This window comes from Dendropsophus ebraccatus, chromosome 7, assembly GCF_027789765.1.
Source record: "Dendropsophus ebraccatus isolate aDenEbr1 chromosome 7, aDenEbr1.pat, whole genome shotgun sequence".
In the NCBI taxonomy this organism is placed as follows: Eukaryota; Metazoa; Chordata; class Amphibia; order Anura; family Hylidae; genus Dendropsophus; species Dendropsophus ebraccatus.
Window position 1 is genome coordinate 63,563,613 of NC_091460.1, and position 25,711 is coordinate 63,589,323.

Consider the following 25,711-nt stretch of genomic DNA (forward strand, 5'->3'; position numbering starts at 1 on the left):
ACAAACTGACTGCTCCCCTCCTCCCACCCTTAATATATATATATATTTTTAAATACTAGACTGACCAGTAGCTGACTACTGACTTTGAAAGAGTCAGTAGTGAGCTTGGATATGCCTTGAGTAAGAAATACAGAAATCAGAAAATATACTAGTGGTCCCACTAGTTTTTTGAAAGGTGTGGTATACAATCTGTTGCTGACTGCAGCTATACACTGTGTGACACTCCCTTACACAGGGCAATCATAAGTGAGCTTAGATATGCTTTGAGTAAGAAAGACAGAAATCAGAAAGTATACTGGTGGTCAGGTCACACTAGTTTTTTGGAGGCTGTGGTATACAATCTGTTGGTGGCTGCACCTATACACTGTGTGACACCCCCTTACACAGGGCAATTAGCAGTGAGCTTGGGTATGGCTTCAGTAAGAAATACAGAAATAAGTAAATATACTGGTGGTCAGTGTCACACTAGTATTTGGAGGCTGTCGTATAGAGTCTGTGTGTAAGTGGTGGTCTGTGGTCTATGGCACCTGTTACACAGGACAATGAGCAGTGAAGTTCTATGCAGGTGTACTACAAATCACAGCAATACAATGTACGGCAGCAGCACCACCAGCCACAAAATAATAAAAGAGTACTGAGCACTTCTTAGGGGTCTGTATGCAACACCTAATGTCCCCTTTCTGCCAGCAGCCAATCACCACAGTTTGCTGCTGAAATTGTGGTAGCTGCACTGCAAGTCCCAGCCAGCAGTCCGGAGTAATACAAAAAAATAATGATTTGAAGCCCTTACAAGGACTGTTTGGTTCTTTCGCTAGTATTCCCTGCCTACTGGAACGCTAATTCCCTCCCTATTGCTCTCCCTGACAAGCAGCTGCTCTGTCCCTAATCTCTTCCAGCATGCATGTGAGCCGAGCGTCCGCGGCCGAGATTTTTATATGGCAGGCTCATCTGATCTGGCCAACCAATCGCTGCTATCGACATGTATGGGTCCTACGTGATCGTGATCGCAGGATGTTCAAAAGAGTCTCCTGCATGTTGATTGGCTGAGAAATTGCGCCCAAACTTACAGGAAACGGATGATGAGATTTTCTCGAGTACCGCGAGATGCTCGTCCGATTAACGAGTACCATCGAGTACCCTAATATTCGAAGGAGTACCAAGCTCGGATGAGCATGTTCGCTCATCACTATTTATCATATAACCTGTATACAGGTACATAAATGTCCATGAAAAGCCCCTTTAAGCCCCTAACAGTCAGACTGAAATGGAAATATCTATATATATATATATATATATATATATATATATATATATATATTTATAGTGATACCTTAGTTTAAGAGTAACTTGGATTGATAGCATTTTGCAAGAAGAGCTCACAGTTTTTCATAACTTTAACTTGGCTTAGGAGCATTGCTTTGGTTTAAGAGCTCCCTGTAATAGTTGGGTCTACAGCACTGTACTCTGACCCAGGAAGTCTTCCTCACCTTTAAAATCATAGCAGATTAATTTCAGGCTGGGGCTTGCATCAGGGGACAGGACTGTGGAGGTACTCTCTTCATAGCTGTAACCCCTCTCTCCCCGGACAGAGAGTGTTGCATTTATGTGCCCACATATATCCTGCTCATTCCTTCATGTTCCCTGCATTCTCTGTCAATCTTTGTGTTTCTGTCATTGTCCTCCTGCACAGCTCTGTGATTCCCACTTCCTGATTGGTCCATGCTGAACACACCCCTTCTCCATTGCTGTCATGTGACCATACAAACCTCTAACAGCAGCCCTGCTTCTCTATTCTAGCCTGTTGTACTATGCTCCTGCATTATGGGGATCTGCAGCTCTACCCTGTATCTACAAACTGCTGCTGTGTTATCAGGTTTATGCTCTTACTATACATTATACTCCACATGCTGATTTCTATACTGTACAGTAACCTATAATATCGCATATCTAGCTTTCTAAATGTGTCTCATTTGTTTTGCCTGTTATTCGGAATTTAAAAAAAAATCATCATTTTTGGGGGTGTGGAACATTTCAATTCTACATTTCAATGATTGTTTATGGGAAAATTTGCTTTGGTTTAAGAGTGGATTTGGATTACAAGCATGGTCCCAGAACAAGTTATGCTCGTAATCCAAGGCATTCTTTTTTATTTTTTTTTAAATGTACTGTAGATGGCTCATAATTCCCTTGCCTTATGATATTGTCCAGGTTAAAACAATTCCTATTCACAAGTTTGGCTACAAATAGTTGTTCGACAGGTGACAACTCCCACCACCCCTTTCAAGCTGTTTGGTGCCCCATTGCAGCTCCATTCTCTTTGTTCCTGTTTAGCTGTGGTTCCGCTTCTCTTATTTGATTATAGTAATACCTAGATTAGTTTTTATTTCTTTGTGTTTCCAAAAATATAACTTTTTGTATTATTTTTTTGGCTATGACTCTGCATTAAAGTTCCTCTTTGCAGTGATCTTGATGTAGTTGTCTTTTTATTTAGCAGTGAGACCCCGATCGAACAAAACTTGTGACATGTTCCTGTATTTTGTACTTTGATCAGTAAACCAAGAGTGAGTCCAAAACACCAAAAGCAGCGCAAATCATTCTGGGATAGTTTTGTTTCCATTCCACTCCTTGTTTTTGTTTTTGATGAAACTATACAACTACATTTTTACATTAGAATACAGTTCATTAGTTCGTGCTATTGTTTTGAAAGCCACCTAAGTTTCCATCTTTCCTATACTATCTTCTTAGCACATTTATATATTTGCTGCATTTTAAAGGAATTATGTTCCAAACTGTAATGTAAAGGTGGCAGATTATTATTGCTAAATAAAGGGACAAATTATCATTTTCCTTCATTTTATGTGAGCAGCTGAATAGCAATGAGAGTCAATATGAAGAGACTGAAGTAATAATAGCTGGACTATAGTGACCTCTAGAGTTTCTTTTGTGTTAAAACTAGCATGCAGAACAATTCATACCACTTTCTTTGTCTAGAGTCAATTGCACTTTTTGTGTGGCTAAAGTTGGATTTAAACTATCCAATGGTACAAGCAGTTCGGGGGGGGGGGGGGGGGGGGGGGAGAGATAGGCAGTGCAGAGTTGCTTAAAACTATATATAAGTGAATGTTTAATAAGTGATAGCTATTTATAGCAATCTTTAAGTGGGTGATGGGTGCTGAGACGATAGTGTGACTACATTATAGTGAATGTGCTTTTTGGAAGCATTTTGCCATGTGGCTACAGATCTGGTGGGCATGAGCAAACATATACTCAGGGGGTAATATCCAGAACCAGGACCCAATAATTAAGAGGCCCAACAAATGGGGACCAATTGGCTTGTATTATCCATACCTATCCATACCTTGTATTATCCATACCTTAAGGGGTTTCATTAAATTGGATCTTCTATCCCCTATAATTCTCCATGTTGAGCTGCTAGAAGTTTGCACTATTTCCTGATCGTATTTCTCTACCATGAGCTGATGCCTTTATCCACTATGGTGCTCAAAACAGCAGTTTTACCATACACATGTCATTCTCTATACTGAATGCATCATTGAATAACTTGGAACAAGACATTGTTATCGGTGCTTGACTAGCCAAAGCCAAAGCGACTAGCCAACTATAAACACTACTGACCTTGTGGGGTTATCCTGTGCAATGGTGTTGAGAGTATACTGAGGGTAGTGTGATCTAGGGGATTCTGCTGAGGTGAACAGGTTGAAGGAACAGAGGTCAGAGAAGGATCTTAAGGATTGTTCTGAGGAACAGAAGCAGCCAGCCTCGGGGTGGGCCGCCGGGGAGCTGGGGAAACCCCTGGTGGGCCCTCCCCCTTCCTCCCCATTGGTGGGTCCCTGAACAGGAGGCTTCCGTTAACTTGCTCAAGGCCCCATATGCTGTACATTTCTCCCTCAAGGCTGATTAACATAAGCTGCAGAGTCCTGTCACCTGGTCACTCACTGTCCCTCTGTATGGTGAGGTGTATAGGGCTAGGACCATGGTGACAGGCAGCAGAGTGTAATGTGCAGCCTGGTGTCTCTCTCATCTCTCGGCCCCTCCCCCACCTCCTCCTCTCTGGCTGCTCTGTCAGGAGTGGAGAGGGCCCCCTGCAGCAGCTATGACAGGCGGCCTGTAACAGAAGGCCTCCTGCTGTGTAATGTATCTGCATGTGGAGTTTCCTCAGAGCAGACAGGCCTCCAGTATCCAGCTCCCTAGTCGGGACAGAGAGGGAGGGCAGCAGGGAATGTCTGCAGACACTGTGCAGCTCTCTGATCTCTGCCACATACGTCTCCTATACACCTGCCCCTGCTCTTCATGAAGGGTGAGTGTGGTTATGTGTGTAAGTGTGTGCAAATATGTGTGTTATGTCAACATTATGTAGGATGGTGTGTATATGTGTAAGGGTTGAACTGGGAGGTGAAGGTTCTGCTCCACTACAGCTATTACTATCCCCAATATACTATACTGGTACTATGTGTCAGCACTAGTATAATATATTGGGGATAGTAGTTGTATGACTGACATAGTACTAGTATAGTATACTGGGGATAGCAGTTATATAGCTATGTGTTAGCCATACAACTACTATCCCCAATATTCTATGCTAGTGCTATGTTTCAGCCATACAACTGCCATCCCCAATATACTATGCTAGTGCTATGCGTCAGCCATACAACTACTATCCCCAATATACTATGCTAGTGCTGTGTGTCAGCCATACTACAGCTAGCCCCAACATACTATACTTTCTGTCAGCCATACTACTACCCCTACCCCCAACATACTATGCTGTAAGTCAGCCATACTGAACTACTACTACTACCCCAACATACCATACTGTAAGTCAGCCATACTACTACTACCCCAACATACTATACTGTAAATCGGCCATACTACTACTACTACCCCATCATACTATACTGTGTGTGTCAGCCATGCTACAGCTACCGTCAACATACTATACTGTCTGTCAGCCATACTACTACTACTACCCCAACATACTATACTGAAAGTCAGCTATACTACTACCCCAACATACTATACTGTAAGTCAGCCATACTACTACTACCCCCAACATACTATACTGTAAGTCAGCCATACTACTACTATCCCAACATACTATACTGTGTCAGCCATACTACTACCCCAACATACTATACTGTGTCAGCCATACTACTGCTACCCCCAACATACTATACTGTGTCAGCCATACTACTACTATCCCCAACATACTATACTGAAAGTCAGCCATACTACTGCTACCCCAACATACTATACTGTGTCAGCCATACTACTACTACTATCCCAACATACTATACTGTGTGTCAGCCATACTACTACTACTACCCCCAACATACTATACTGAAAGTCAGCCATACTACTGCTACCTCAACATACTATACTGTGAATTAGCCATACTACTATTACCCCCAACATACTATACTGTGTGTGAGCCACACTACTACCAACTCCAACTACTTTCGAAAAAACAAAAAAGGGGATAAATTGGTATCATCGCATGCATTGTGTGTGTTTTAGGGCCTATTCACACATCAGTAATAGAGTCTGTTGTCAGTATACTGATGTAGGCTGCGTTCACACTACGTATATTTCAGTCAGTATATGTATAATTCAGTCAGTATTGCAACCAAAACCTGGAGTGGATTAAAAACACAGAAAGGATCTGTTCACACAATGTTGAAATTGAGTGGATGGCGGCCATTAAATGGCAAATATTTGCTGTTATTTTAGAACAATGGCTGTTATATTGAAATAATGGCATTTATTTACTGTTATATGGCGGCCATCCACTCAATTTCATCATTGTGTGAACAGAGCCTTTCTGTGTTTTTAATCCACTCCTGGTTTTGGTTGCAATATGAGGACCACAATACTGACTGAAATATACTGACTGAAGTATACGTAGTGTGAACATAGCCATATACTGTATATGCAGTATACTGATGCCTGAATGGGGTCTTAGAGTGATTATGCTGCTGCACATTTATTAAGGGGGTATTCAGGAGAACAGAATTCTTAAATGTTGTGGGGGCCACACTGATAATAGAAATTCCCCATACTTACCAGGCCTCCTTGGGGTTCCTCCTACAAGCTACTACCAAGCCAGACTTTTCTCTGTTGTGACAGCCGCTCAGCCAATCACTGACTGAGGAGAGACAGCACTGCAGCTGGTGATTTGGTGTCCCTACCAAGACCAGTTAGTCACAAAAGTAACAGCCAGAGCAAAGGTACGTATGGGGTATTTTTATTTTCAGTGTATCCCCACCAACATTACAAACTCTGGTATCTGCAATAGCCCTTATAAATAAAACAGGACATGTATATAATAGCTGCCAGGTATCAGGAGGTTTCTCCCATGTCCCAGCGGGTGTGCAGCAGTGTCCTCCTGGTGGGTGTGCAGCAGTGTCCTTCTGGCGGGTGTGCAGCAGTGTCCTCCTGACGGGTGTGCAGCAGTGTCCTCCTGGCGGGTGTGCAGCAGTGTCCTCCTGGCAGGTGTGCAGCAGTGTCCTCCTGATGGGTGTGCAGCAGTGTCCTCCTGGCGGGTGTGCAGCAGTGTCCTCCTGACGGGTGTGCAGCAGTGTCCTCCTGACGGGTGTGCAGCAGTGTCCTCCTGGCGGGTGTGCAGCAGTGTCCTCCTGACGGGTGTGCAGCAGTGTCTTCCTGGCGGGTGTGCAGCAGTGTCCTCCTGGCGGGTGTGCAGCAGTGTCCTCCTGGCAGTTGTGCAGCAGTGTCCTCCTGGCGGGTGTGCAGCAGTGTCCTCCTGGTGGGTGTGCAGCAGTGTCCTCCTGGCGGTTGTGCAGCAGTGTCCGCCTGGCGGGTGTGCAGCAGTGTCCTCCTGGCAGGTGTGCAGCAGTGTCCTCCTGGTGGTTGTGCAGCAGGGTCCTCTTGGCGGGTGTGAAGCAGTGTCCTCCTGGCGGTTGTGCAGCAGTATCCCAGCAAGTGTGCAGCAGTGTCCCTCCATGCCCATTGACAGATTGGGCAGAATAGAGGGGGGTGCTGCATTACCCCACTCATAGGTGAGAAATCCCGATGACTGACTGGTGTACGGACGTGCTTAGAGCACACACTGTGAAAATTGCGGCCAACATTTGGAGCAGCTTTAAAGGGGTACTCTGGAGACTTCCGTTGAGTGGCAGCAATAAGGGGCAACACCGGCCCTTCTGCTGCCACCAGTGTTTGCGCTAAACAGCGCTATACCCCCCCTCCCCCCTTCCCCTGTGTATTGTATATTCTTATATTTATTACCTGGGGGGAGGCTACCTGCTGCTTTAGCACAGCAGCCTCTGCACAGCGAGAGGTGTATGGGGCTTGTGCTCTTGATCTTTCATAACTCTACCAACGCTCCTCTCAGAATTCCTTCTGATCTAACTGTGCCTATGTTGCGGTACAATATCTGGGCACTTGGGGCCCCACTTTTAGGTTTTGCCCAGAGCCGAACTTTGCCTAAACTTGGCCTAAAACTGGCCCTGCCTGGTAGTTTACTACAAGAAACCAGTCAAGTTGTTAGGAGTTACTGCTTCACTTAAAGGGATATTCTCACATGCTAACATGCAGCACACAGCAGTGAACTGAATTTCTGCAGACGAGAAATCCCCTTTAAAAAAAACAACAACAAAAAAACAAAACATTCTAAACGTTCTATGCTGTTTACATATGGTGCCACAGAACTATTGCAAATGTGACTGGCAGTGTGCGAGCATCGATGGTTACATACACAGCTTTACGCAAAGCCGCTGTACTAATGTGAAAGGTTTGGCGCTGGTTATGTCTTTGTATGTAGGGTGGGCCCCTAGAATCAGTATCCCTAGTGGGCCCAAGGTTCTCCAGTCCGACACTGGGAGCAGCATAGTCAAGTAGGATAGTCAGGAGTATCTGGAGTCTACTCAGAGGAACCTCAAATTCCCATGCCACTTAGCTTGCCTGTGGGGCAATCAATTCCCACTGTAGCCATCTACTCACCTACCAGGACTACCTGATTGTTTAGGGTACCAACAATCGAATCCCTACCAGCCTGGTATCAACCGTATTGAATTCATAGCTTCAGCATTTACCTTGGTCAGAGATGCTACCTCTGCACTACCTATATACAATTTGTTGTGACTGATATTTCATATCTGAACTGCAAGTTGTAACTATGACCTGATTTATTTATTTTCTGATGAGTATTATTTTCAGAAGTGATTTCACAGATTTGCCATGATGGTATACTAGCTGTGGCCAAACTTACGCCTTGAATAATAATTTTTATGTGCACAAATCCCCCTTGCCACCTAGTAAATGTCAAACCAAACCATGATTTTAACTAAGCGTGATGAAGGCAAGAAGAGATTCTGGACTCAAACACATGGGAAAAGGAGAAATGGCAGGATAATCATCTGAATGATCCTTCATCATGAGATGTGTCAGCATCTGCCAAAACAGCAATGTTTAATGGGAGATAAATCTTTAGTCCCATAATCTGGTATGGGAAACAAAGATTTTAAGTTTAATTGTAGTGTGTTGCTGGCATTAGGCAATGACTGTGGAGAGATGCCAAAATTGTGAGAAGTAACAGATCACAGGGTCAACATGGTGCAAGTTCATTGACGTACAGCAGTCCAGTAATTTAATCTGCTGGATGGGCCCATTGGAATAGACAAGGAAACTTGGCAAGTAGAAAGAATATATAATATAAAGTAATATTGGATGCATTTATCACAGTACAGTTCCAAAAGATTTTTTTATCATGCACATTAAGGGGGATCTTGCTCTGGGCCGGTGTAGATTTCCACCATAATTTCTAGCTGTATGCAGAGGTAAATCATGTACAGGAGGAGGCACCTTGCTGCACCACCCTAACCCCCCCCCCCCAGCATTAGCTGCAGCTTTAGTAAGTCCCCTCCCCCCACTAAATACAATATAGCTAGCCTTTATATTGTATATAGTAAGATTTCATATTGTCTATTGTACCTTTCGATAGTTCAGCTGCATCTGAAGAAGCTCTAAGTGACGTAACATTAAAAAGAAACATAATCTACGGATCTTATATATGTAATGCTTACCTGCGTGGATTGGAGGTATCTTTGGCTGAAAACTTGTTTCCTACACAGAGATGGAGAACTAAGTGCATTGTCTATGTCTTGGTCCAGCTGATCCAGTTTCATTATTAGCAGCACCATAGAATCCAGTCTTGATGGATCTCTACTTTGTCTAAATTTCTAGAAAAACAAATACAATGGAAAACAAAATCTTAGGTTAATGATCTTCCATAAACTAGAAGGACAGTGTGTTATTGTCCATCGCAGCTCTAGAATCTATCAATATCGAAGCAATTGTTAGTCTCATAATGGGCAGCAACATATGAAAAGTTATATGCAGGAGAGACAAAGTCCAGTGCACTCACCGATCGGTAGTAATCTTCAGTGGTTTATTGGCAATAAACCACTGAAGATTCTGCATATGCCGTTTCAGTTCTCCTTTTTTCCGCTGCACCCCGAACACCATCTCAGTAGGTTAATTTACGTCGCCATATTGCCTCAGTACATTTACGTGAGCCAGTTACACCTTTAGTGCGGGCGCTGCCTTCTATTTATTGTTCATATGAAAAGTAATGTTTTAGCAAAATACCCCTTTAACACAACTTTTTTTTAACCCACAACAGTGCCTAATTATTAGTGATGAGCGAGCATGCTCGTCAGAGCTTGGTACTCGATCAAGTATTAGAGTACTCGATGGTACTCGTTACTCGGACGAGCATCTCGCGATACTCGAGAAAACCTCATCATCCGTTTCCTGTAAGTTTGGGCGCTATTTCTCAACCAATAAACATGTAGGAAAGTTAGCCAGATCAGATGACCCTGCCATATAAAACGCGCAGCCGGCAGTACTCGCTTCAGACGCATGCTGTGAGAGATCAGGGACAGAGCTGCTGCTGGTCAGGGAGAGTGTTAGTGTAGGATTTAGCGTTCCAGTAGGAAGGGTATATACTAGCAATATAAACAAAGAGCCCTTTTCAGGGCTTCAAAGCGTTTTTTCATAGTATTACTACAGACTGCTGGCTGGGACTTGCAGTGCTGCTACCACGATTTCAGCAGCACACTGTGGTGATCGGCTTCTGGCAGAAAGGGGACATTAGGTGTTGCATACAGACCCCTAAGAAGTGCTCAGTGTACTCTTTTTTTTTTTATTTTGGGGCTGGTGGTGCTGCTGTACTACATTGGATTGCTGGGATTTGTAGTACACCTGCATAAAACTTCACTGCTCATTGTAAGGGGGTATCACAGCATGTGTCTAGGTCCAGCCACTACCACATTGTACCGTACAGCCCCCCCCCCCCCCCCCTAAACTAGTGGGTACTACACTGTATTGCTGGGATTTGTAGTACACCTGCATAAAACTTCACTGCTCATTGTAAGGAGGTATCACAGCGTGTATCTAGGTCCAGCCACTACCAGATTGTATTGTACAGCCCCCCCTAAACTAATGGGGACTACACTGTATTGCTGGGACTTGTAGTACACCTGCATAAAACTTCATTGCTCATTGTAAGGGGGTATCCCAGCGTGTGTCTAGGTCCAGCCACTACCAGATTGTACCGTACAGCCCCCCTAAACTAGTGGGTACTACATTGTATTGCTGGGATTTGTATTACACCTGCATAAAACTTCACTGCTCATTGTAAGGGGGTATCCCAGCGTGTGTCTAGGTCCAGCCACTACCAGATTGTACCGTACAGCCCCCCCTAAACTAGTGGGTACTACACTGTATTGCTGGGATTTGTAGTACACCTGCATAAAACTTCACTGCTCATTGTAAGGGGCTCATACCCAAGGCCTATCTAATTTCAATCACATCACAACTGCTTTCAAAGAGTAAAGGGTGTGTCAGAGAGTGTGTCTAGGTCTATTCACTACCAGATTGTACCGTACAGCCCCACAAAACCAGTGGGTACTACAAGTATTTTTCCTGATTTCTGTATATCATACGCAAGGCCTATCTAAGTTCCATACTGTGCAGTGTCCATAAAATGGTGAATCCCAGTGGTAAGGGTCGAGGACGAGGGCGTAGGCATGGGGTTCCAAGTGATGCCGTTGCCGGAGGCCGTGGTTTAGGGCAGGGTGACACAGCAGCTCAGGAAAAGAAGTCGGTAATCCAGCACTTGAAGCAGAGAAATTCTTTTTATTTATCCAAATGCCAAATGTACAAACAGCACCTAAGTGCAGTGACCCCACAGGACGCATTTAAAGCGCATGCGCGCTCTTGATCACCTAAGTTTCCCTTGTGAACTACTTCCTTAAATCATCACCACTACAGGTGTAACATAAACAGGTGCACAAGTTAACTCTTAAAACAGACAATACTAATTCTGCGGCAACATATTCATTCAAAATAAAATAAAACACATACAAAAAATGTTATAAAGGCAAAGAGGGCTCACATAATTCATCTAATTAACACTATACCATGTACATTTATGTAATTATAGATATAAATACAAAGCAATGAATAATCATTGTAGATATGAATATACAGTGTAATAAATCTGTATCGGTATATATAAGTGCAACAGGATCCCAAAGGCACAGTAAATTTCATGTGGTGCGCAAAAATGCAAGCCAAATGCTTACAATGTGTTGTATGTTTATTTATTTATTTATTTGTTTGTTTGCGCTTATGGGGAAACCAATGAATTATATCAGATGGAAACAAATGGTACATGACAAACTATCCTAGTATAATAATGTTAATATTTATATAACTGGATAAATCACTGATAGTTGCTGTGATATGGAGACTCAAGCAATGCAATGAAAAATAATGCGGTAATGAGTAATGGTAACTGCATGTGAATGACCGCTAACGAAAGAAACGCATGTATAACCAAAAGAGATGTTATATCTTGGACAAAAAAGGCTCAGGTAATACTAGATGATGAAGCCACTAAAACCACATACATGATCTAATATGGCACAGGAAAAAATTTAAATATAAACAGCGGCACCTGTTGTGGAGGTAGCAGCGTCACACCGCAGATGTCCACTCCCTAGCATCTTAGCCCAACTTACAGGGTCTCATGGTAGACCGATATTAAAACCGCAGCAATGTGAACAGGTGATCACGTGGATAGCGGATAATGTGTCCAGTAACTTATTCACCACCCAGTCTTTCACGCAGTCCACCCACGCTACCCAAGGGAGTGGAACCCTTGCTCCATTAGCTTAGCCTCCTTCCCCACAGCCTGGCCCCTCCAGGGAAAGAAGGGAATCAGATCCACCACCATGCTCCCAGGAACTCTTTTCTGGACCCTTCCCTGAGTCAGAGCAACCGGAGCAGTCGATCTGTCCCGATGCCCAAACAATGTAGGTCACGCAGTCAGTGGGTGATGAGAGTGGGGACTTGCAAGCGGGGTTTGGAAGAGGTGTCTGCTGATGACGATGAGACCCGGTTGTCAGACAGTGAGGTTGTTGTCATGGCTGTAACTCAAAGTGAGGAGGAGAGTGAGGAAATGGAGGAAGAGCTGGTGGTTGAGGACGAGGTGACTGACCCAAGCTGGGTGGATTAGCCTAGTGAAAACCGTGCTTCTGAGGGGGAGGCAAGTTAACCCGCAGGACCCGTTAAAGGAGGAACAGGGGTGGGCAGAGGGAGAAGCAGGGGCAGAGTGAGTAAATCAGCAACTGTTTAACAGAGTCAAACTCCCGTGGCCAGGGCTAGATGTTCCCAAGTCTGGAGGTTTTTTAAAGAAAGTGCAGATGATCGACGGATTGTAGTGTGCAACATGTGCCACGCCAGGAACAGCAGGAGAGCCACCACTACCAGCCTAACCACTACCAGCATGCGCAGGCATATGAGTGCCAAACACCCTACTTAGTGAAACCAAGGCCGTTCAGTGACTGCAAGTAGCACACCTTCCCCTGTGTCACATGCTGGCTCTGTCAGTCCCCCCGCCCAGGCCCCAGACACGAGGGCCTCCCGCCCTACGCGCACCCCTTCACCTCCACTATGCTCCACACCCTCCAGCAAGGTGTCCAAGTGCAGCGTTCAACTGTCCCTGCAGCAGTCCTTTGAACGGAAGCGCAAATACACTGCCACTCACCCCCATGCACAAGCCCTAAATGTGCACATAGGCAAACTGCTGAACTTGGAGATGCTGCCTTATCGGCTGGTAGAGACAAAGGTAGAGACAGCCTTTTAGGAACCTCATGGCGGTGGCTGTCCCTCGGTACTCTGTCCCCAGCCGCCACTACTTTTCACGGTGTGCCGACCCAGCTCTACACAAGCATGTGTCGGATAACTTCATCTGTGCCATGACCAACGCGGTCAGCGACAAGGTCCACCTAACCACGGACACGTGGACAAGTGCTGGCGGGCAGGGACACTATATCTCTCTTTTTTTTTTTTCCGTGCGACGTGCCCATGAGGTGGAATTCCACCTTCCAGATGGTAGCCAGGGTTTACCAGCAACGCAGAGCCATTGTGGAATGCCAGATGTCAACCTCTGTGCGAAGCGGTAGTCAGGTCAGTAAGCTACCTCAAATCTACAATGAGAAGTGGACGTGGATGTCTGCTATCTGTCAGGTACTGGGCCCCTTTGAGGAGTCAACACAGATGGTCAGCGGCGATGCCACCATCATCAGCCTCACCATCCCGCTTCTGTGTCTGCTTAAATCCTCCCTGCTCAGCCTGAAGTCTGACACTTTGCCTTCGTCTCAGGAGATGGGTGAAGAACAGCCACTGCTAGATAGCCCTGCCCTGTACCTGACATCAGTTTCTCACCACGGAGTAGAGGATGAGGAGGATGAAGAAGAGGAGGAAGAAGAGCAGACTGTTGCCGCTACTGAAGAGGGTACCCATGCTCAATATTTGGTGGAGGAGGAGGAAATTGAGGCTAGTGAGGAGAGGGAGTTCTTGCGTGTTGGGACCCTGGCGCACATGGCTGACTTTATGTTAGGCTGTCTTTCCCATGACCCTCGGGTTAAATTTTTTTTTTACAACACTGATTACTGGGTGTTCACCCTCCTGGACCCTCGGTACAAACACAACTTTTCCACTCTCATTCCTGCCGAGGAACGCAGTATGAGAGTAAATCAATATCAACAGGCTCTGGTGCAGAGGCTGAAAATGTACTTCCCATCTGACACCACTAGTGCCAGAGGACGTAGTTCTGTGGGCCAAAGAGCGGGAGAGAAGAGCGGAGGAGCAGGCAGCTTGTCAAGGGGCAGGGGAACACTCTCCAAGGCCTTTGACAGTTTCATGGCACCCCAGCAAGACTATGTGAACCGTCCCCAGTCTAGACAGAGTAGGGGGGAAGACTTCAGGAAGATGGTGAGGGAGCACCTTGCTGATCATACCAAAGTCCTTACCGATCACTCTGCTTTCTACAACTACTGGGTTTCAAAGCTGGATACGAGGTGCTGGCCTGCCCTGCTGCTCGCGTGTTGTCAGAGCGGGTCTTCAGTGCAGCTGGTGCCATCATCACTGATAAGCACACTGATAAGCTGACAGGCTGACGTTTATAAAAATAAACAAAGCCTGGATTTCACCTGAATTCCAGGGAAAGCAGCTCAACATGAAGATTCTTGGTATCTCCTCTCCTCCTCCTCTTCCATCAATTCTCAGCCAACTGCCAAGTCTTCTTCCGCCATGCAGGGTCTGGCCTAATTATTGGGAGGCTCAATTGCTTTCTCCCTCACTTCTAATGGTTCTCTGTGTCCTCACTGCCATGCTCTGACGTCACACTACGTCTGCGCCCCCGCCAACCAGCCAGCTGTTTTATTTTTTTTTTTTCGGTCTAGTTGTGGCCGGGGCCTCACCACCCCCGGTCGAGAGGCATCAGGTGTACCCATGATGGTGACTGACAGCTGGCCTAGCCAGTTAGCTGTCAGCACCCGGGTTCATGTCCAGTAAGTATCCCAGCCCCTGGACTCACTCCAATTTTTGGGTGGGCTCACTTGCTTCCTCACTCACTTTTAATGGTTCTCTGTGTGCTCAATGCCATGCAGTGTCTGGCCTAATTTTTGGGAGGCTCACTAGCTTCCTCTCTCACTTTTAATGGTTCTATGTGTGCTCAATGCCATGCAGTGTCTGGCCTAATTTTTGGGAGGCTCACTTGCTTCCTCACTTACTTTTAATGGTTCTCTGTGTGCTCAATGCCATGCAGTGTCTGGCCTAATTTTTGGAAGGCTCACTAACTTCCTCACTCACTTTTAATGGTTCTTTGTGTGCTCAATGCCGTGCTGTGTCTGGCCTAATGTTTGGGAGGCTCACTAGCTTTCTCACTCACTTTTAATGGTTCTCTGTGTGCTCACTGCTATGCTGTGTCTGCCATAATTTTTGGAAGGCTCACTTGCTTCCTCACTCACTTTTAATGGTTCTCTGTGTGCTCACTGCCATGCTTGGTCTGTTTTAATTTTTGGAAGTCTAACTGGCTACCGCTTCTACCTTCTTCACTCTGTCCTCACCGCCATGCTGTGTCAGGCTGAATTTTTGGCTGGTTCATGATATGCTACCTCTGTTTTAATGGTTCCCTGTGTTCTCACTGCCATGCTGTGTCAGGCTAAGTTTTTGGGTGGTCCATATGCCTACCTCTGTTTTAACCAGGCTGTTGCACAGAATTAGGCATAATGGTGCAATTAGGCAGCCTCAGAGGCATGCATACATGCTGCCCCTGCTGTTTCCTGTCCATTTCCGTTGTGTTTCCATCAATTTCTGAGGTTGACAGGTCTTCACACGACCTTCCCTCTACCGAACTTGAGTCTCCTGCAAAAATGCTCGAGTCTCCAATTGACTTCATTGGGGTTCGTTACTCGAAACGAGCACTTGAGTATCGGGAGATATTCGTTTAGAGTAACGAGCACCCAAGCATTTTAGTACTCGCTCATCACTACTAATTATGTATAAAAGGTAACATTCTGAATAGTCACCTAATCAGGTAAATTAAGAAGTTCTAATTTTTTTCATTAAATCATTTAATAATAAGAAAATATCAGAGACTTAGTTTTGTGTAACAAAGACAAAGAGAAAAAGGAAAAAAGGAGAGATAACAACAGACACAGCATTTTGTTCCCAGGGGTTCTGGACACCTGCAAGGAATAATAACATGGGATAATTTCATAAAACATCTGAAGTCATTATCTCTTCCCGTGAAGCGAGCCAAGTCCTAGCTTTGATACAGACACTCCAACAAAAGATTCATGTGACTAACATTTATTTTCAACCTGATATAAGATACTTGGGAAGCATATTTATAGTGTCTACACATTTCCATAAGCATGTCCTGAGAACAGAAAGACTTAGGACACTGGACCGTGTTCTTACTAAAATATATTAGTTTTTATGTAGATACAATAAATAGTGTTGCAGAAATTGCATTACTACAACTATTACTACGACTATGACGAATGGGTGGATAAGACGAATGCCGACTTTTCAAGTTAAAATATAGAGTTTAGGATATACTCACTGTATAAGACTTCCCCTTTTCCAACACCAAATAAAAATTAATAAAAAACATCAGACAGCAGCAAGATCTGAGAGGCAGAGAAGGAGGTACAGTAATATCGGTTGGATACAAGGGCGGCCAGACGGGTGAGAGAGGTTTGTTGTTTTTTAGGGCACAGCGCCACTCTACCGTATCTCTTTTTTTCATACCCTGAACACCTGTAGCTTGCTCTGCCCTTCATGCAATCGCCGCATACAGATAGGATGCACCCATTTTTGAGCTCCCCCACCATATGCAGCAACCGCAGATTCTCCAGTTCGGTTTCAAAGATTTTCATTAAGACAACACCCGGCATATAAGACAACTCCTGACTATCGAGAAGATTTTTCTGGGTTAAAATGTAGTATGCATGAAAATACAAATACTGTATTCAGTTTTTTATTTTTTATTTTTTTTAGTAAAGTGGATCCATCATCTGCAGTTCATTTTCTAAACTGTTTACACTGTTAGATAGCTGTTAGGTTAGTGAGACGCATGGTACCATTTATATATCTGTCTGTGCTTCCATGAGGTAGAAAAAGGCTTTTATGCTCTGCTGCAAAGTGTCAAAGAGGCTTTCCCAAGCTCCAGAAGTTCTGAAGGCTGGAATGACTTGCTCCCCCTTATCCTTATCCCTGCTTGATTGACTGGAAGCTGAGCTCTACTTTCAAATCTTGCACCTGTGCACAATTGAGTCACACAATGCAGGAACAAGATTTAGAAGCGCGGCTCAGCACTAGAATCTGACTGTCAATCAAGCAGGGACAGGGATGGGAGAGGGAGAGAAGAGGTGTTACAGCTCTCAGCAATTCAGGGGCTTGGAAACACCTCTTGTACCAGTGGATAAAAGCATCTTTCTACTTTATGAAAGCATAGATGGACATATGAAAGGTAACATGTGGGTCAGCAGTTTGGAACACGAATTGATCTAAAAGTTAGTCACCATTAAAATTTTGCATACACAGGTTATGCAGCAAGTCCTGCAATTCCATTCATATGTGCTGCAATCTCTGGCAGGACTTGGCTGGACAGCCATGGTGGGACACCACCTGCTAGTGCCATGGGATACCTATGGGAAGGCTAGGCTTTAGGTACCACAATATTGTCACAGATAACAAGCATGACAAATCCTAACATAAATCATGTCTATTTAGGGGAGTAGTAGGCCTGTTACAATCCATGCAGAATGAAGCAGTGTAGAACAGGTTGGTGCAGGTTTGGAAGGAGTCAGACTACACAGGGTTAACAAACAGTTCCTCTTCTACTTTTTCCAAATGACAGGTAGTTTCAGCAAATTTCAGCAGTGATCCAGATTCAATATACAAATATAATCCACAACTTGTCAGGCTAGGGCACGAGTACACCCTGATGTTTCTTAGTAACCATGGGGGGTCTCCGAGAGTTCTCTTCTTAGCTGTAAAGTGGGGGTTATAGATCTGTAGAGTTCTAAAGCTACTCCTTCCCCAGGAACACAGGTTTCACACTGATTGACTCCTAGTGGAAACTGTTACAGAGTTTCTACAATTCCCAACTGTGGGGTGTAGACAGATGGTTCTAGCCACTTTACCTACATTAGATGACCAGGCCTGGACTGAAGCCCTGTACAGTACCTGGAAAGCAGCAAGGTACTTATAAAAACTTAACTTTCCTGACTTACTGACTTATTTGTTTTGACCAGTAGAACACCTAAATGTGCTAAGGAACCCCTTTGGAATATAAATATTTCCCTAGGTATTAGATAACTTTGCTCGTGTAATATCATGTGGCCCAGGCTCTCTTATGTCTCCATAATTTACTCTAAACTCTCCTCTCTATACTGACTGAACTCTGCACACTGAACTAAACACCTCCTCTCCAGGCAGGACCTGTTACTCTCAGCTAAAGAGGTAAATATTGGCTGATCTGGAACCTATCCCCCCCCCCTTTTTATGACCTACTAACCATATGTGGGTGAGTAATGCAATACAATATCCTTAAGCTATTTGTTCTACCATTTATAAAACAACCACTAGATGTCAGTATAACACATTATGCAAATAAATACTAAGGATATGCATACACATTATAAAGAAAAATGGTTAAAAAGATTTATAACACTACATTAGCAATAAAGTGCTAGTTTAAGGGCAATGTCAAACAACCATGAGGGTTGCTAGAAGACCGTGCAGAGGGACACTGCATGTGAGTGATTTTTTTTTTTTTGGGCTAAAAATATATAGGCAAGAAAACCCTAATAATTATCATCTGGTGCTAAATTATTATTAATGACAGTATTATAGCATTTGTCTTTGCCTAGGATTTCTATAAGCATTATTTGCATTTTTAGAAACATTTTGGATGCCATCCCCTTTATATAACATAGCCTTCTGTTTTGTTGTATTGATTAGATTTTGCATTATTATGAGGATTTGCACATTTTTCCATGTTTATTCTACGGTGGAAAAATTGGTAACATGTCAGATTTAAAGCCTATATTCACTGGCTAGATTACTTTTCTGTAATCTAATAGCAATAAATCAATCTAACCCTACAAATCTTCACTTCTTATTCCTTATGTGTACATGCTGGCACTTTCTGTGGTTTAATGGCACATTTCCTTTAAAAACATGGGAGTTGCATATTGAGGAGTCTTCCTTATCATCATGTACATTTATTTAATAAGAGGAGACTCAGGTCACACTGTGCAGCCATAGAGCGGATTGCATTTCTTTTAGGGGAAACTCGGAAGAGATCCTAGACATAAAAAAACAATAGCTTTCTTTCTTTTGCATCTTTTAAGTTGGTTTAGAACTTACCCTGCAAGAGCTAACTGAGATACTTGAATAAACTTGGCCTTATAGTTCAAAGAATAAATGCCCTTTGTTCAAATCTCTTGCTGCTAACATAATGCATTAGGGAACATACTCCAATTATTTTAAAAACTTAAAAAACTCATCTTATGTAAGAACAAACTGTGATAATCTATATAGTATAGTACTGACTAAAAGGGGCACCCTGCTCCCTGACACTTTCAGCTGTATCTGCATTCTCAGGAAGCAGACACAGGGGTATATTAAAGCGTAACTGTCATTTCAGGGTCATATTTCTGAAAACATTAAATATCAACAGTACAAGCGATTTTAAGAAACTCTGTAATAGGTTTTATGTACTAAAAAAGTTTCCTTCTGTACTGAAAAAGCAATCTCCCAGCCTCCCCCCTCACATCAAATGAAGCAGGATTTCTGTCTCCATTATGTGGCTATGGAGAGGGGAGGGGCTGTTAGGAGTGACTGAGCACGGAGCAGTCTTGCACAGCACAACACCCTGCAATCTTCTCTCAGTGAGTTCATAGATAAGCACTGACCTTTCTGACACCTGAATTTAGCGTTTTAGGTGCCCAGAGAGTCTACAAACAGCTGACCTTCATGTCACCTCTTCCTGCTCCCTCATCTCCCTCAGCCCCTCCCCCCTTCATAGGCTTACAATGGAGAGAGCAGAACCCGTCTTCACTGGCTTCTCTGTAATGAAGACGTGTTTGCCTGATAATGCACAGATAAGAAGTCAGGGGGGAGGCTGGGAGATTGCTTCTTGGGTACAGAAGGAGGCTTTTTTGGCTGATGAAACCTATTACAGAGTTTCTTAAAATCGCTTATACTACTGATTTCTGCAATAAAAAAAAAAACATGACAGTTACGCTTTAAGTATTGTGGTGCAGCAGAGAACCCTCAGCTGCTTATATGTATATGACCTATAAATGTACACTAAGTGAGTGAATGTGGCTCATGGGAGAATGGCCAACAGTACTGTGCAGTATAACTGCCCCTGGAACACATATGTTATATGTTTTCCACGGGCAATTATACTGCATAGTGATGGCCTAGGGACGATGATGACTATCATAGTCTATACTAGAGCACAGTCCATGGATGGAACCGCACAATACTACAAATATACAGGCAGGGTGCCTATTTTGAGTTATCAAGACTGCATTTTCTTTTTTCTTCTTCTGAGCAAACCAAACTTCATAAACCAAGATTTGTTCTGAAGTTTTCAAAAAGTTCATAACAAACCTAGTATAAGATAGGGCAAGAAAATTTAATACATATAAAGAACAAAAAGAGCCCATGCTTACCTGTCCATTAACCCCCGATGTCCTCCGGCTGGTCTCTAGTGTTCCCTACTGATACAGCAGCTTCCACTTCCTGACTGAGACAGGAGTGACAGCCCTCTCAGCCAATCACTGACGGACTGCTGGAGTGACAGCCCTCTCAGCCAATCACTGACCATGGCACAGTCCTTCCTCAGTCAGAGATTGGCTCAACATGCTGTCACTTTTTTCTCAGGAGCAGCATGGTTCTGTCTGTCAGCGATTGGCTGAGTGAGCTGTCCCCCCACTTCAGTGTGAGGCTATGTTCACACAAAGCAATTTGTCCAGTATTTGTAGACAGGAGTAGAACTGACAGAGAAAAATGATAATGAAAGCATATGCACAGTTAAAGCCCGTTCACACTACAGAATTTGCGAAGAATTGCAAGCGGAGTCCATGCGGACTCCGCTTGAGTCCGCATGGACTCCCAATGGTGAATGGCGGAGTGCACGTGAGACATTCTATTCAATCAATGGGACAGGCGGCCATTTAAATGGGGTACGCGGCACGGACTCTGCCTGAATTTTTGTGCTAATTCTGTAGTGTGAACGGAACTTTAGGCTATGTTTGCACATACAGTATTTTCGTCAGTCTTTTTTCAACAAAAAAACAGGAGTTGGTTGAATATTATTGATGGCTAAGGCCATGTTCACATGGCGTAAGAGGCCAGCTGACCCGTCTGGGTCTGGGAGCGGCCGGTTTCTGAAAAGATCATTCCAGCCGGTACTGCACTACTGGCCGGATGATCTTTCACGCCACAGAGTTCTGATGCGGGCGGATCCTTGCGCACCCGCATCGGAACTCCTCATAGCACACTATGAAGCTAGCGTCCGGAGCCGCTCGCTTCATAGTGTGCACTGACATGGTTTTCTACAGCCGCTATATACTGAATAGCGGCCACAGAAAACTGACATGTCAGTTTTTTGCGGCGCTGCGAGGGATCCCGGACGAAGCGTATACTATGTGTATACGTTCTGTCCGGGATCCCATAGAAGGCTGGGCAACGTATCTATTCGTAAAAAGTACGGCCGTTGTTGCCAATTGCAACAACGGCTGTACTTTTACGAAAAAAATACATTGTGTGAACATAGCCTAACATTGTAAAAACATGGCTGTTATTTTAAAAACATGGCCATTATTTTGCACAATAGACGTTGTGTGAACATAGCCTGATTGTAGAAATTGTAAAACAACAGTTTTACAATAACAGACATTATTTGCGCCGTCCAACATACTGACCAAAAAACTGATCTGAAATACTGACTGAAATACTCTGTGTAAACATACGTTGAAAATGAGTTGAGTGATAACTGCTTTACATTAGCCATCGTTTGGCTAATGACATTGTGGGAACTTAGCCATTTAATGACAGCTACTGTACTAGGAAGTGGCCCACACCAAACTTTTTTTTGTCAGTTGGATCCCATGAACGATAATCCAGCATCACATCTAACATAGACTGAGGTCCTATATATTATGAGCATCAATACATTTATAATTTATGATGTCACTGATGCTGCAAGAGAATCGATCTATTTAACTGTGGACATTTCCTAAATAAAACAACTGCCATTGTATTTACTTCCTATAATTATGTCTGTTTATGCCAAGAAAGCCTATCCTTGCTTATGTATGTGCAGTAAAGTTCACAGCTGTGGTTCTATTCCCCTAAGTTTTTGCTATTGTTGATGTGTTTGTATTAACATCTGTGAATGTTTTTATTCTCTAAACAGGGTGTATAGCCCACAAACAATTTTACTTCCAGCAAACACAGATATTTGTTCTTTGGCAACCTTCTATTCATTTATATCTAAATAATCCTCTCTGAGACCATTGAGAATGAGTGACAGTAAGGTCAACTGTGCACAGAATCGACGGCTTTTTTTTTTTTTTTTTAAAGGGGAACTATCAGCAAGTTAGACAAATCTAACCTTGTTATGGCCCCTTATTTTGCATGGGGCGCCAAAGAGGAAGGTATGTCTCTTACCTTCCTCTTCAGTGCCATTTTCTTGCTGTTAGCAGTGTAATCCTCAGTCTGGAACACCATTAGGAGCACTGCCCACCCCCATTGTGCGGGACGTCCCACTCCTTTTAATGATAATTAATGGAGAGGGTGGTCCGGATCCTGCAAAGTGGGTGAGGCAGTGCTCCTAATGGTGCTCCAGACTGAGGATTTCACTGCTAATAGCATGGAAATGGAGCAGATGAGGAAGATAAGAGACATACCTTCCTCCTCGCCGTCCTGTGCGCAATAAGGGGCTATTGGCAGGCTAGATTTGTCTAAAGGTCCTATTCCAGGGGCCGGCTAAGAGGAGCATACGGGCACTATTAGCACTCGTTTGCTTCTCGTTTCCCGTTCACTGCCGCCGGTATTCCCCACGGCAGCAGCGAGCGGGTAAGTGTGCAGGGGGGGGGGGAGCTGCGCGGGGGCTGCCCGGGTGAGCGCTAGATCGTCCGGGCAGCCCATAGCATACAGCAGCGGTCTGCTACCACCACTCCTATTCCACAGAGTGACGGCAGCAGATCGTTGCTGTATGAGTCGTTTGTCTTTCAACATGTTTGAAAGACAATTGACGCAACGATCAGCCGACTTGAACGATGTTGGCTGATCGTTGCCTTCTTTTCCACAGGACAATTATTGGCCGAATAGGCCTTAACCTGCTGATAATTCCCCTTTAATTAAGCTTACTCTTGTTGCTCCCTGTACTTGTACACAGTCTATATAATTTTCCCCTAAAAATTGTCTTGTGTCTGCTTTCCACCTCCAACCTATGTGGCCTGCTCACCAAGGTTTCTCTCCCCTTGTGTACTCTTTAAGACGGTGTGTTAACCCCTCCCCCCCCACTATTGTTTTCTCTAAGGGTACTATTACACCAACAGATCTGACGACAGATTATCTGCCAAAGATTTGAAGGCAAACCCAGGAACGGACTATAAACAGAGAACAGGTCATAAAGGAAAGACTGGATTTCTCCTCTTTTTAAATCCACTCCTGGGTTTGGCTTCAAATCTTTGGCAGATAATCTGTCGTCAGATCTGTTGGTGTAATAGTACCCTAACACTGAGAGAGCAGAAAGTCCACCCAATGACATGAGTAGCAGCTACTGTAGGGATTTTTTTTTAGTTGCTTCCTTTTACATAAACATAGGCATTCTGCTTCAAAGACAGTTAGTTCCTATAATTATTCTCTTTTAACCACCTTATGGTCCACATGGTTATTAAAAAAAAAAAATCAAAAGCAGGTTTACAAACTGTAACCTGCTGTTATGTTCTCATGGGGCCATGTATTCTAACTTTTTTGGGGGGATTTTTTTTTTCATTTTTAAATATTCAAATTATGTGGGTTGATGCATTGGGGGGGGGGGGGGGACTAGCTTGTTGATCCTCTCTTCCTCATGAATATTCATTCTGCACTCTGCAGTGATGAGTGCCATAGTGACGTCACTGCAGAGCACTGCCTTTATATTAATAAAGAGGTAAGAGACAGCTGAGTAATTCTGCCCCTAGTGCACCAGGCACCTAGTTAGTCAAATTTTTGTGGTAAACAAAGTACAGATTTCCCGAAAACGGCACTGAGATTGAAAGCAAGAAAATTGCCCTCATTTTCAGTGGCCCCAGCCCTATGGGACCATAACAGCAGGTTACAGTCTTCTAACCTGCTGTAAGTTTCCCTATAAGCAGTCATGGCTGATAATTTGTACATACATCACTCTAATTGAAACAGTTATAAGCTCAGCACAATTCTTCATGACAGAACAAGCAAGAAAACAACACAGGAAAGATTTCTCAAAGGTCTCATTTCTAACCATATACAGTTTGTAGACCTTGATCGATTGTTTATCTTTGAGTTAAGCTGGCTGGACATAGTACATAAAATTCTGTTCTTGAGTTTCAATCCATCTATTCTCTGAGAATCCATGTATTCTCTGACAACTGATGCCATAGGAAAGGACAAGCGTGTTGGATTTATACATAAGCTTATAAGTTTCACCATTTGTTCCTATTTTGCACCCTTTGTCAGCTTTTTCCCCTTCCCAATTTAAAGGCTATGTTCCCATTATGGAATCTTAGCTCAAAATGACAAATATCTATTGATAATAACAGCCGCAAATAATGACTTTGAATATTATTTGCATCTGTCATTATCAAGAGACAGGCGTCTTTGGCCATTAAATGACATCCTGTTTCCGTAGTGGGAAACACGACAACACGACTCTTGTCTTCAGTTTAGGTGTAGTTTACAATTAAGCTCCATTCACTTCAATGGAACTGAGCAGCAAAAACCCGCCCAAGAGTGCCAACATAGTCCACAGCCAGGTATAGTCACCACAGTGGTAGTCACGGTGCAATGTAACACAATCACTAGGCCAATTTAATAGAATGCCATTAAACACATGGAACCCTAATAGCTTTGATATGTTTTTGTTTTGAATTAAAATTCTTGTAACCTAATTTTAAAAATGCTAAAATGAAAGAATAAATAAATAAACAAGATTAGATTTATTGCTAAAAAAATAAAATCATGACAGCGAAGGTCTAACATGTTTAGAGATTGTATTTTTATGAAGAAAGAACTGGTTGTGTTGCCAGATGATGTGCTGGATCCAATTCATACACATAATTTTGTTTTCATCTGCATCTTATTTTAAAGCTGTAGATCACAAGCTCCACTGTCTATTAAATGAGTTCTTAATGACTTACTGATGCACTCCCTAAATGACTTGGAACAGCTCACTTCCTTTCATGTGGGATTGTGCACATTGACAATAGAACACTAAATTATTATGAATTTTAACGCCATCTTTGAAATGTCCAGCATAATTATAACCTTGGCCTATAATAGAACTTCTCTCTTTGCCTTATGAATGGCTTCCATTTTAGGGATATTAAAGCTGCAAGTTCTCAGCCAACTCAGAATCTTTGTCACGCTGTGTACTATACAAGTGACTGTGGGTGCCCTGACCACAAACTGTGCTGAAGCTTTTTGTCTCCAGTCACATCTGGCTATAGGACAAAATTAAAGGGTGTACAGGAGGAATTCCTAGAAACTCAACAGTATTAAACAGTAGTGTTGGATAATAGTACTAATGTATTGATTCCAGACAGTAATG

General features: G+C 43.6%; 1 protein-coding gene and 1 long non-coding RNA gene across 4 annotated transcripts in view; one reads left to right on the forward strand and one right to left on the reverse strand.

The window, feature by feature from the left end:
• The window catches only part of DLC1 (DLC1 Rho GTPase activating protein), a 290,446-nt gene that overhangs the window by 237,336 nt on the left and 27,399 nt on the right, over positions 1 to 25,711 (reverse strand). For 2 of the 3 annotated variants that reach the window (XM_069977657.1, XM_069977656.1), the window contains exon 3: positions 9,060 to 9,215. The exons of the other annotated variant lie outside the window; for it this stretch is intronic. In XM_069977657.1, coding sequence (XP_069833758.1) covers positions 9,060 to 9,215 — 156 coding nt within the window. The remainder of the gene's footprint in view (positions 1 to 9,059; positions 9,216 to 25,711) is intronic. 3 annotated transcript variants of the gene reach the window in all.
• Positions 4,139 to 25,711, forward strand: part of LOC138797468 (uncharacterized) — a 49,191-nt gene continuing 27,618 nt past the window's right edge. The window contains exon 1 of the long non-coding RNA XR_011363939.1: positions 4,139 to 4,318. This is a non-coding gene — a long non-coding RNA (uncharacterized lncRNA). The remainder of the gene's footprint in view (positions 4,319 to 25,711) is intronic.